The sequence below is a fragment of the Babylonia areolata genome, chromosome 18 (assembly GCF_041734735.1).
Source record: "Babylonia areolata isolate BAREFJ2019XMU chromosome 18, ASM4173473v1, whole genome shotgun sequence".
Taxonomy (NCBI): Eukaryota; Metazoa; Mollusca; class Gastropoda; order Neogastropoda; family Buccinidae; genus Babylonia; species Babylonia areolata.
The window spans coordinates 44,823,457-44,836,864 of NC_134893.1; the positions used below are offsets into that span (position 1 = coordinate 44,823,457).

Here is a 13,408-nt window from a genome sequence, read left to right on the forward strand (position 1 = left end):
TGTTATCACCTGAAACAAGGTAAAAATTGATTGTTTTTTTCACTACATTCTTATGTACCTTCACATTTTTTGGCAGTTCTAGAATGTACAGTCTTCTGACGCCCCAATTTGTTGAATGATAATTTTATCATAGCAATGAAGTGGAGGTATAAATGCCAGCTTTTCTAGTCTCCGTGCATACATGAAGTATGCACACAAGCAAATGCAAACCACTGAATACAAAAATATATTCCATTTCTGTTTTGTTGAAAATGTAATCAATCCTCTGTCTTTAAAGGTACAAAATATAACAGACATGACATTCGTGCATTATTTTCACACACAAGTGCCAAAATGTGCTAAAATCTTTCCAGACTGGCAACATGAGAAGTGCAAACAACATTCATAGTCTTAATCCATTCAATCCTGGAGACCTGACAGCCTTGGCTTCCACATCATACCGATACAGAAAAAAAAACCCGCATAAATATACTGATTTTCCTCCAAATTCTGTATGGATGCATCAGTAAACAGGAAATACTGTAGAAGTTAGTTCCCTTCCTTTGCAGCTTATGCAAGTGTAGGAACGTGAAAACTGTTTTGATGAGACAAATTCTGATGCCAGAGCAATGCTCAGGTGCAGAACTCAATGGGTTAAACATGTTTGGAGCATAGCCATGAACACCCTGTAAAATATTTTCTTTACATACATTAATGAATACATTACATGGTATTAAAGATATAACCATGATGCATAGTTAATGAAAAAAAAATGCATTGTTGATTTATGTATTACACATCAAATGTGTATCTCACTCTAAATGATGTAAGCAAAACATGCATAAATGCATACACATATGTTTTTAAACAGCTGAGGAAGGAAGACCAGAGTTCCTACAAAACACCATCTGCTGTGACGTATACACATAAGGAAGAAAAAATTATCATCATAAAGTATAATTTGGTGATGGTGAGGATAGGTACATGTACACATGCACATTAATAACTATTAATAGATCAGTAAGATGGTACAGCATCAAATTGGGCAGAAACTGCTATATTTGCTGATGTACATATAAACTATAACATACACAGAACCCAAACAACAAAGGTATCAGTAAAATTTATAACCATTGTAAATGGCAGCGAGTGCATGAGTGTCAGAACACACAAAACCACTTTTGATCCACAACATCCCATCACAGTCTAAACAACAAAACCGAACAAATGCATAGCATGGTTGAAGGACACATCTGTGGGAAGAGGTATTACAGGCAAGACAGAAGACAAAGATGAAGACTTCTTTGTTTTTTCTTGGATGATGGGCTTAATATGCCTTGTCTGTTCTTTATTCAAACTGGAAACAATCTTCCATCTCCACTAATACCTGATGCTGGGTTAAAAAATGCTGGTTTTTCTGGATATATATATATATAGATTAATACTTTCCTTGCTCTTCCCCATCCACACACACACTATAATTATGTAAATGTTTTGTATGGGTATATGTTTTTCATAATTTCCTTGCTTTTCCCCATACACACACACTGTAGTTATCTAAACAATTTTTTTTTTTTTAAATAGAATTTCCTTGTCTTCCCCATCCACACACACAGACACTGTGGTTATGTAAATACTTTTGATCAGATATGTTCACTTTTATATTCTCTACATCTATGTAATTCACATGATATGACATTGCGCTATCCCAGCTTATTCTGTTGTCTGAAGATTATTACAGCATCTAAACAAAAACAATTAACAAACAAACAACAACAATAATAACAAAACCCAATTCAAGTTTCAAACATGACATTTGTGATACCAGAAAAGTATCTGTAGACATAAACTTTGAATAAAATGAAATGTCTTCATGAAAATTATGTTTCAAATATGTAATATATCTCAATGTTCAAAAACTATTCTTCAGGTACTTTTGACAGGTTTACTGACATGTTCACAGAAAATACTTCTGTTCATGGATGGCTTTGAATGCCAGCATGAATGCATTTTGATGAATACTAAACATCTGTGTATGAATTATATAATAAATATTGTGATGATAAAAAATATGGAAAAAGACATACAATTTACTAAAATACTTTCATGTGTTGATTGATAACAGACAAACTTAAAAAGTAGATCTTTGTGTTTTTAAAACTTTAAACCATTAATAAGATAAAACCCAATTTGTAATAAATCATAGCAGTCACTGTATTCCTGCTTAACATAAAGAAAGCCTAGAAAGCATTTTCTGAAGAATATATATATTTTCAAATTCCAAACTTGTTATTTGTAAAGTTGAATCTATCTATCACTAACTGATACAAATAATTTTTTTAAATTTTTTTTATCTATTTCCAAGGCTTGAATAAAGAAACTTGTTCACTTAATAAACATGTTCATACATAATCTTTTCTCTATGGCACATGTCCTTTATGTTATGGCCAATTCCTGAATAGTATAAAAGAAACAAGAATATGAAAATGCAAAAAATCTGCACCCTTTTCTTCAACATTCTGTTCATGGATGGCTTTGAATGCCAGCATGAATGCATTTTGATGAATACTAAACATCTGTGTATGAATTATATAATAAATATTGTGATGATAAAAAATATGGAAAAAGACATACAATTTACTAAAATACTTTCATGTGTTGATTTTTCCCCTTGTTTTATCTTCTTATTGTTTTTGTCTCTTTTGTGCACATTTCTAAATCTCTGCAGCTATTTTTCAAAACTTTCAATAGTTTTTTCCCCTTGTTTTATTTTATCTTTTTTGTTGTTGTCTTTTTTTTTATGCACATTTCTACATTCATATATATTTTTGGGTATGTGGTTTGTCTGGGTTTTTTTAAAATAATTTTTTGTTAAAGTATCTAGTCCTTTTCTCCTATATTCCCTTAAAAATTTTTTTTTATATGATTATATTTTCATTCACACACAATTCCTCGTTTGTGTCGCGAGATGAATTACATTGTTTTTTTTACCTTTTGATCTTTTCCCTATTTCGTGTGCCTGTGTGTGGATGGATTTGTATAATGTATAAACTTCGAACGCCTGTTGTTTTTGTGCTTGAGTTTCATATAGTGTCATTTCTTGGGTTTTCACATGCTGGGTTTTTTTCCATTAAGCTTTACTCAGGGCAGCATCAGCTGAAATTTTAAAACTGGTTTTTGGAAGGCAGACACGCGGTAGAGCTCTCAAGTGTAACATCCATGTGGATGTTCTGGGTGTGGCAATATGTGTTGCCCAGTTGTGTTTAACACCTGTGTGTGTTGAAGTCGGGTTTCCTGACCAAGTCCACCAGGGGAACAAGTTGTTCCATATGAGTAGCTAGTACATATTATGCTTAGTTAAACGTTTAAATGTTGATCTTGTTTTTTGTGTGAATGCTACATTGGATGAATGGGAAGGGGTCTCTTTTGAAATGATTCTGTAAAGTGTAAAAGTGGTTGGCTAGCTTGTTTGATGTTATACGTGGTTAACTGATTTTCTTGTTGCACTTTATTAAATCATTACTCATCCTGAATAAAAAGCTTCCTAGTATTTTGGAGGATTTTGAGTAAAATTCATTGTTGTAATTTATCCGTATATCAATAGGTCCCGGAAAGTTAATTTCCCACGTAATGATGGCGGTAGTGGCAGTAGAAGTGGTGGTGGTGGCAGTAGTGGTAGTAGTAGTTGTTGTTTTGCATTTGGTTGGGTTTTAGGTAAACCACTTATCGGAACTGAGCCATTTTGCCAAGTGCAGTGATTAACGCAGATAACATAATTGAATTCGTCTTAAAATCGTTTTTCAAATGTTTATACAAGTTTGTTATATTACTGTCATAGTAATGTTGGCCTTTTAGGCCTGTTCCTGTTCTTGGTATTTTTCTTTTCCGCCTGAGTCCGCTGGGACGGCAAACTGGCCGGCAGCGTCCCTTCGCCAGACTGCGTCCTGAGTTACGCAGACACTACAGCCCATTTATTCCCTTCCACCCCACCAAATTGTTTCCCGTTTCCCGGTCCAACCACACCCTTTTGACCCTTCCCCAACAACGCCCCTTCAACCATTTTCAAATCGCCATTCATCGCAGTCATTGTTCAACTTCCTAGTGTGGAACTTCATCCTTCCAGCTCTTCCACCAACCCCTTCGGCAGTGCCACTCACCGTCTGCGGTCAGGGGTAGGTGAGAGAGGTCAAGATTTGTGTTTGTCCCCTCCCCTTCTTTCCCTCACGTTCCAGCTTCGGAGAGAGGGCATCTTCTTCTTCTTCTTCTTCTGCGTTCGTGGGCTGCAACTCCCACGTTCACTTGTATATACACGAGTGGGCTTTTACGTGTATGACCGTTTTTATCCCGCCATGTAGGCAGCCATACTCCGTTTTCGGGGATAAGGAGGGAGGGCATCCATCATCAACTTTCGTCATCAGTCATCACTCGGGATCAAAGTTGTGTGTGTGTGAACATGTGTACGTGTGTGTGGTGCGCGTGTGCGCGTGCATGTGTGTGCTTTGATTGCATGAGTGTTGTATGCCATAGTTTGTAACAGTATATTTTTGTTTGGGGTTTTCTTTATTGTCATTTGTTTGTATTTGCAATTGTTTGTTGGGGAATAAAACTTTAACTTTTCAAGTTCCTGATTCCTTATGCGTGAGAAGGTAGGTCCCATCCCAGGAGGGTCGGGGCGCGACAGTTTGCTTCTATATTAATGGACGATATCTTTGTGCACAGGATTCCAGTGTTGAGTGCGCCCCCCCCACCCCTGCCTTTTTCCCCCCAATACTCTGGTGTAGTATCTTTTTTTTCTGTTTACCTGTTTATCTCTCTCTCATTTCTCAATCCCCAGTCATCACTTTCTATGATTAAAAAAATAATAATTAAAGGAGATCTAAAAAAAAAAAAAGAAAAAGAAAAGAAAAAAAGGTTGTCTCAGAGAGATCCACAAAAGTCTGCACAATTTCACAATGAACTGTGACATCCGAGGACACAGCTATGATGATAACTTTAAACCTGGAACTCTTAAGCATGCTTGCAATCCATTTTCAACAGAGATATTACAATACATGGCTACATGAACCACGAATGAAGATTCCCTGCTGTGCTGGTGATTAAGAACTAAATAAGGGCTTACGATCCACAATCTTAGAAAGCAAATAAGATTAATTACAGATTATGTATTGCTCCCATCAAACTGGTTCTTGCACACAATATACTTTTGTTCACACACATAAACAAACGATAACAAAAATGTTAACTGTTTTTTTGTGTTTTTTTTAAAGTTATCTTATATTTCACTTTGGCTGAACATGACTTTGCATGGTCCCAGATCTCACACAACATAATTACATAAACAACTGTAAGCACACGGGTCTCTACACCTGTTGTACCTGTCTCCCCCCCCCTCCCCTCACACACCAAAACAGACAAGAAGATCAAGGTAAAACAGTTCTAAATAATCTCTCCACATGTTTATGGCTTAACTTCAAAGCAAAATGAATTCTTTCTTTTGGAAAAACAAAACAAACAGAACTGGTGTGGTGGACACTGAAAGGAGTGCAAAATGACAACTGAAGAGAGAACAATGTCAGATCTAATTTGTCTAAAAAATGAGAATCAAAAGTGTATGTCACAAACATCTATGCCTCATTCAATGGAATTGTAGACAATGGTCCAACGTGCTGGCTGCTCACACTCCTTATCCTTGTCTCCACAAATACGGTTGTACGTGGTGTCTGGATCAAAGCCTAGAATTTCACGCTCATCTTGAATGCGAAATGAAAAGGTGGACTCTCTGGTTCCAATGAAATATCTGCACATTCATGACAGCGTGCATGCATGCACGCACACACACACACACACATACACGTGCACACACACACACACCCATACACACTGTCATTAATTAAGATCAAAAAGTACAAATTCATTAACAAAGCAAGCTATTATTTCACTGGCAAAGTCACTCAACAAGAAATGAGAATGGTAAGTGGCAAGTACCCTACAGTAAAATGATCAAATTCATCTTGGGGGCTCTGAAATCACCCTTGTTTCAGTCTTGGGAATATTTTCAAACTACAATACTTTTATTTTATTTTTTGTTTTTTAAGAACTAGACTTATTCACATGAATCCAATGACAATTAGCCCAATAAACTTATTGTTCTCTGTAAGACTAAAACTACTAAACTGCCAGTATTAAAAAAAAGAGAGGATTTATTTACACTGGCACAGCAGCAGTATTAATCTCCAGGTCTCTGGAGACCCATGAAATAATCTCTTTGCATGGCACAACATTTAAGGTATGCATGGGACAACTGACTATTCACGAGTGTTCACATTACACTCTACCATTGTCTCATCAGAATGACTGGCAAATTGCATCCAGACAGGCCAACATTTATGACAGCACATTGGGGACAGGGGTGGGGAAACTGAATGGAGACTTGAATGCAACAGTATAAGAGTTTATGTGATCTAAAGCAATCCAAAATTTATGTTTCAAAATAGTCATACCAAAAAAAAGAAGAAAGAAGAATGGACTATTGACAGGTTCACACAGAAACACAGAGAGTCAGTCATGCATGCTTTCCAAAAACCTTAAAAAATGTCAAAGTATTACAGCTTCACTACAACCAACCATAACTAGAAGCCTGAGTGAAAATGGTAGCCATACTTCAGTGTAGCATTGGATGCATAGCACAATCAATACATTCAGTGCATTCTGCTGGCTAACAACACATTCAGTGGGTGATTTTGTCCTCCAAAATGTCTGTCATAAATTAGTCCCTGTTGTATTAGCTTTCAACTGGTTTTCTTCTTTTCCAGTTGGGGTTTTTCTTCTCTGTCAAAGAAGTGGATGGTGGAGAAGAAAACCTATCCTCTGTGGTACCCCCCCACCCCCTCAATTCCAATGCCATGAGAAAGGGTGAACAGTGATCCTATTCCTCAGAACTGAAGGTGCTGGAATCTCTGTTGCACAGAATTCAAAGTGTGTGAGTGTAAAGGAAAATCTTCTTTGCTATAATGTAATTTTTTTCAGGTGAAAATGAAGTCACTTTAGTACTAAGGTGCTATGTCAATAATGGCAAAATGGTACTGCAAAGAAACAGTAAAATTTGATGCATAGTAGCACAGAACTGATCATAAAAAAGATGATAGAATAGAGGGGGAAAAAACAACTGGGAGAATTCTAATTTGAAGCAACATAATCCATGAAGAGGTCCAAGCATTAAGCCTTGCTAGATATCCCTGGTCAAAAAAGGTCCAGATCAATACTGACACAAAAACTAAGGTACAGTGTGAAAATCTTAACATGAATCTTACTCTGCACACATGCAAATAAGCATGCACACATAGATACATGCACACTCACATACACACACATACACACACATCATATACTGACTTGGCATGGGCGCAGATCCACTGGTCAATGATAGCCACACCACCATCCTTGTAGGTCTGCATGACATCTTTGCTTGGTTCGTAACGGAACACTTTGTAGTCCTTCAGTAACTCCTTCAGTTTGTCTATCTCTGTTCACATCAGTTTTTCAAGTGCAAATGTCAACCCTGAATGTTGTTTCAGTTTACTGATATACTTATCAGACAATACACAGATTACTAGTACCAGTAAAAGATAAAAGGTCCTGCAGTCTTTTACAGCCATATGGACAGTGAATTCATATCCACCGTTTCAAGAGCCTGGCATAGGAAGGCAGGGCCCAATCTTCTCCTTATGCCGCCCTATCTTCTCCTTATACCGCTTTAATCTTCCCAAAACAAAGTCAGGTACCCATTCACACCTGGGTGGAGTGAGGAAACATGCAGTAAATTGTCTTTTCCAAGGACACAATGCCATGATGAAACTCTCATCACTGGATCATAAGTCCAATTCATGACTGATTTGGCCACAGCACCTCCTACTCGTAAAAGTACCAGACTATAAAGACATTTAAACACTGGTGTTACTCTTCTCAAAGACAGACAGCCTCTAACTTACTAAATGGGTCTAACTGAAGTTTAAACTACAAGAGTGCAAACACATCAGCTCCCACTTGCATGTAAAGCTATTATCACACCAAATAATTTGGTAACTAAAACTTTAGTTTTTGTTGTTATATGTTTTTTGTTGTTGTTTGGATAATCAATACCCTGAACTAATGGTAATTATTCATAATCATCGTTTTCTGTGCTAACTCCTGTTATCTTTTGAAAGAAATCGCAGTGAAATCAGCTTGATATAAACCAGTGATCAGTCATATCTACTTGAAACTATACTGATGCTTTGTCAGCATATAAACCATTTGAACAAATCACAAACAGTTAAAAAAAAAAGAAAAAAGTACACACACACACACACACACACACACACAGACACACACACACACATGCATAATCCACTCCCACCCCTCCCCTTATTTTATGAGCTTGATATTTAAGTCATGTGAAAGTGCATTCCAGAAATACTCCTATCTGTGTCTATCATTGTACTCAGTGTGGTGCCACTGTTGTTTTCAGTTCCTAAACCAATATTTCATTAACATCCGATGCATGCACACTCATGTCTTCACCTCTGGTTTATAACACTAATGAATTTCCTGCACAATCAAGTGAAATATATATCATAACTCAATTGAAAATAAAGTCAAGAAATGAAGTGTACACAATCCAGTTATCCACAAAACAAACCAGTAAAATCAAAAGTCACAAACTGAAGTCTGCATAACCAAATTGCCAATAAACTAAACCAGTAAAAAACTAAAGTCATAAAGCATGTTCAGACCTTCCTTAGGTGCATCTGAAGCGATGAAGACCGTGTCAACTTTCTGTTTGTCCATCACCTCCTTCAACTGTTTTGCTGTGTTTTCAATGGACGGTACATCCTCTGGTCTGGCATAAAGGAAGTCAGCTCTGCGCAGATGGGCAGCGACATATGGTCCTCCCTTTGCTTCTCCATGCTTTCTCTGGGCAAAAGAAACTGATCAATTAATGGCAAAAATGAGAGACAGTTCTTCAGTTGATGAACTGGGTCTTGAACCCAATGAGTTTTTTCTTTCTTTCTTTTCTTCTTAGCATCTGTATTGAACACCTTCATATTCTATTAGTGTTTTGTGGAATGCCGACTGTGGACTTTCCTTAAATCCTGTAAATATAAATCAAACACAAAAGTCAACCTCGTACTCACCTCCATTTTTCTCCAATCATCTTCCAACACAGTGTTGTCTTTTTCATCGGTGGAGTCAAGAAACTCTCTTCTGAATTCATCTCCAAGGTCACGAAGAGCTCTGGAAAACCGCATGCTGCGTCGGCACTGATGAAAAAAGTGATTCATTATCTTTGCTGTACTGCATATGATTGTTGCTTAGTATAATACTTGAAAATCACAAACTAAAACCATATCAGTGTCCCATACATATACAAAATACACTGTATCAATAAATTCAACAAAAGGCACAATAACTAAGTGGTCAAAGAGAGCTGAACTTTGAATCTGAAGGTCCTGGGTTTGAATCCCTAGTCACTTTGCCTTGTGGGCTGACTGCAGAGATTGGTTTTTCCAATCTCCCAGGTTAGTAAATGTTCAAACCTGCTAGCGTGTTTATCCTCTTTGTGTATATATACATGCAATCAAATATGCATAATCCACCTGAGCATATGGTAGGATATGGTAATATGAACATATTCAGCATGCATCCCCCCACCCCGCCCCCCCAACAAGTACAACACCCAATTAAAAATGTCATCTGCTTGTATGTGAGGGAGGTGAGAGGAGGAAAGTGTCTGCTCTGTTTAATGCAGTGTGCACGCACTGAGTCTTCTGTATCGGTAATTTTTTCATGAACATAACTTGGTGTTTTCCTGTGCATATAATTTCACTGAACATTGTACCTGTGTTGTTAATGATTTCTTATGGTGTTTGACTATTTGAATCTGCAATCCTTCAAATGAACCACCACCGCTGCAGCCATCTGCACTGCAAATATATCAATATCCTTTCTTTCAGACAATGTACAGAACACTTACCTCCCAGTACCATTTGTCTCCAAAGCGGTCATGAAGAACTGTCTCTGCTCTGTCCACCATCACAGTTCTGCAAAACAGACATCTTGACATTTACTTATTTTTTTTTTTTAAACAACAACAATAAAAGAGCATATAGACAAGTGACAGACAAGCAGCCGGACTTGAAAAGAGATTAAACACCACCGCAACAACACACACACATATACACACAATCTATGCACACACATACTCTAAGCTGTCACACAGATTAATCAAACACATACATGCAAACAAGAAAGAGTATACATGCAAGTTTACCTGGCAGTGGTGTTGTGCAGCAGGAATGGCTGCAGAAGGGCAGAATGCCCCAGCAGAGATATACAGGTCACTTTCCGTGCAGCAACATGATCTCCATAGCCAAAGAACCATCCTTCCCACAGCCCTGACTCATCACCCTGAAACATGACCTGTCTGATAAGACATCTGGAATTCTGGTCCTGGGCTGAGTTGCACAAGCACTTTTTAGCAGTTAGCAGTAAGAATTTTCCTAAGTCCGCTCTTATTCTACAGACTTAGGGAAATTCTTGTCACGAAGCAAACTTAGTGCTGTTGAGATCACTTGTGCAACTGAGCTCTGGACTTGGCAGACAGAATAACAAATTGATGTAATCTTACAAGAACTGACAATGTTGTTATCTCTCCCTCCTAATACTCTGTTAAAACATTTTGGCCATGCTACATACACAGTGCTTATAAGATGTAGGCATGTACTGACACAAACTAAGTAGATCATTCACAAGATCATGACTGGGGTTTCCATGATTCTGCCTGTGTCAGGTGATGTAAATGTCAGTTTTTTAATACTGCACAAAACAAAGAGATAACAGTGTCCATTATCTAAAATCATAAAAGTATCAATGTTGATGGTTTGTCACTCAAAACACTCTGCACATACATACACGCGCATACAAGTTAACACACACACACACACACACACAATATACACACATACAAACACACATACAGGCACAAATCTGTATAAACATACTGTTAGCATCAATAAAATCATGCATAAAAACTGAGGCATACTCACACGGCGATACGGATTCTCAATACAGTCTCTAACATCCATCTTGTCTTCAAAATCGGTCCAGCCCTCAGCGTAATTTTGAAGGTAATACAACTCATCTATTACAGGCTCTGGTAGTACTGCAATAATAGCAAAGAAATCGATAAACACTATCAAGTTATTGCTGAACAAATACTCAGTGCATGTTTACATGTTACAAATGTGTTTGTGTGTGTGTGTGTGTGTGTGTGTGTGTGTGTGTGTGTGTGTGCATGTTCCTTCCTGCATGTATATGTGGTTTAGAAAAAGGCATCAGGATGCACCAGTATCTTAAGCAGAGGCTCACAGCATACACTTTAAAATCATTACCATTATTCAAGTTTTGGTTTGCCACTCTACTGTCACACTTGTTTTCACTTTTCTTCCAAATATAATAATTTCATTTCAAAATACTTTTCAAACCATTACTAGTGAAACAAACAGCATACACAGTTGTAAATATAACCTGCTAATATTTTTTTTTACAATTATAATCTATCCACTTTAAGATTTAACATTTCATAAGTTTTGAAACTATTTTTGCAAAATCCATGACCAACCATTAAAATTCTTATCTCAATGTGAATCCAACATTGATAATATCAACAAGAACCAACCAACCAATAAACCAGCTCACCTAATACGCATAACATTATTTTTACACATGCTGCTATATTATCAATTTATCATTCAGCCATAACATACATTTTAGGAATTCCTCAAACTCAATGACAGGCACAAAGCGGCGAAGACTTGGTAGATCAAAGAAGAGTGACCATGGAATTCCAATCTGGTGAAGATGCCTTGACTTCCAGTGGTACAGTCTGCCCCAGGGAGGCAACACCAGGATCCAGGGGGCCTCTTTATTCAGGTTGCGGACTAAATTTGCCACACGCATGTACACATCTCGCCTCAAATTGAACCCCTCTCCCGGATTCACATCATATAGAAGGTATCTGAAAAAAAGAGATAAATAAATAAATGTATGAACCATTTTTGAAACTTGTTATAGAAAGTTTTTCATCAGATGCTGGAGAAAAACAAATTCAAACAAACCAAAAAATAAATTCAATCAAATATATATGTATGGCACTTTCTGCACGGTGTTTAACTTAGATCTGAGATATGTATGTATAACATATCTAAATCAATGATGCCACTATTAAAATTTATATCATGATAAATTTTCTGATGTGTTAATCTGTTACAGCTGGACATTATGATTATGAAAAGATAATATGCATAAGAAAAATATGTGATAAATACATGAAATACTCTGCGAAGAGATTTTTTTTTTAAAAAAAGGAAGAAATGAAAGGAGATAGATGTGCCACCTGTTGGACGAACATGATACAGATACATTCTGTCCTCTCAGTTCATCATCTCACACTTTGCATGAAATGACAGCCCCCAAGGCATAAGTCCATAAGAACAAGTTTTTTTTTTCTCACGAACTGTTACTAGTGTTAGAAACTGGAACAGCCTCCACTGCCTGAACTTCTTGGGTTTTTTCTACTTCTTTTTTTTTGTAAAGTGCCCTCCACAAGGTGTTTTTGTTTGCTTTTTTTTTTAACTACACCGGTGGGCATTACTGTGTCAGAATAGTGGTTACTGCCAACATCACTAATGAAAACGCAGGTATAGACCTCAAGAGCTGAAGCTATACTATAGCTAGCTTCATCGTTCATCAGTCGAAGGCCTGAACCCCATTCGTATGTTTACCACGGCGCGTATTTCAAGAGGTTAAAAAATCTAAGCGATAATGCAGTGGTTTGTGTAACATCAAATATCTGCAGGGTAGTCTGGTAACACACACACAAACACAAAAGGAAAAACTATCTTCTGACTTTCACTTTCGTACCTGGGGCTCTGAGCTTCGCCTACATGCAGACTGTTCTGCCCAAAACTGTCATTCTCGACGTTATCCTGAGAGGTGATCACGGTCCAGAACACAATCTGCACCAGTAAAATCAAGGCCGCAAACTTAAATAATTGTGGCATTCTGCGATGCAACTGAATTGAGCAGTTCAAACGACACGTCTCAAAAATGCATTCGTTGCCAATGTGGCGAAAGCTTTAAGTGCTGATATTGAACTTCAGGAAGAAAGAGTTTAGGGGACACAACTCACGCGCGCTCATGCGAGAACCACACCCATCCACCCACCTCTCATCTCCCAAGCTCACCCCTCCCAGAACTTCCCCCCCCCCCCCCCCACACACACACCTCAAACACACGCGCGCGCGCGCGCATGCATGCAAGAACACACACACACACACACACACAAACACACACATACACACACACACACTACGGTGACACACACACACCG

General features: G+C 37.7%; 1 protein-coding gene across 2 annotated transcripts; it reads right to left on the minus strand.

Moving 5' to 3' along the window:
- Positions 1-2,502: 2,502 nt before the first annotated feature.
- Positions 2,503-13,153, minus strand: LOC143292012 (GDP-fucose protein O-fucosyltransferase 2-like). Of its 2 annotated transcripts, none has more exons than XM_076602173.1 (9): positions 12,940-13,153; positions 11,784-12,034; positions 11,064-11,179; positions 10,289-10,425; positions 9,992-10,058; positions 9,153-9,278; positions 8,751-8,931; positions 7,372-7,501; positions 2,503-5,776 (listed from the first exon to the last, which is right to left on the minus strand). In XM_076602173.1, exons 1-9 carry the CDS (start codon positions 13,077-13,079, stop codon positions 5,611-5,613), a joined length of 1,314 nt encoding a protein of 437 aa, XP_076458288.1. In that variant the 5' UTR covers positions 13,080-13,153; the 3' UTR covers positions 2,503-5,610. The 2 variants fall into 2 exon arrangements, with proteins under 2 accessions (XP_076458288.1, XP_076458289.1); XM_076602174.1 differs by having other exon boundaries at positions 12,926-13,058.
- Positions 13,154-13,408: the final 255 nt, after the last annotated feature.

Excerpts from the sequence above, each read along its gene's own strand:
- LOC143292012 (XM_076602173.1), bottom strand. The coding sequence starts at position 13,079 with ATGCCACAATTATTTAAGTTTGCGGCCTTGATTTTACTGGTGCAGATT. Across the intron at positions 10,426-11,063 it reads TTGAGAATCCGTATCGCCGT|GGTGATGAGTCAGGGCTGTG; the intron begins GTGAGTATGCCT and ends GTCATGTTTCAG. Across the intron at positions 9,279-9,991 it reads GAGACAAATGGTACTGGGAG|TGCCGACGCAGCATGCGGTT; the intron begins GTAAGTGTTCTG and ends TTTTTTCATCAG.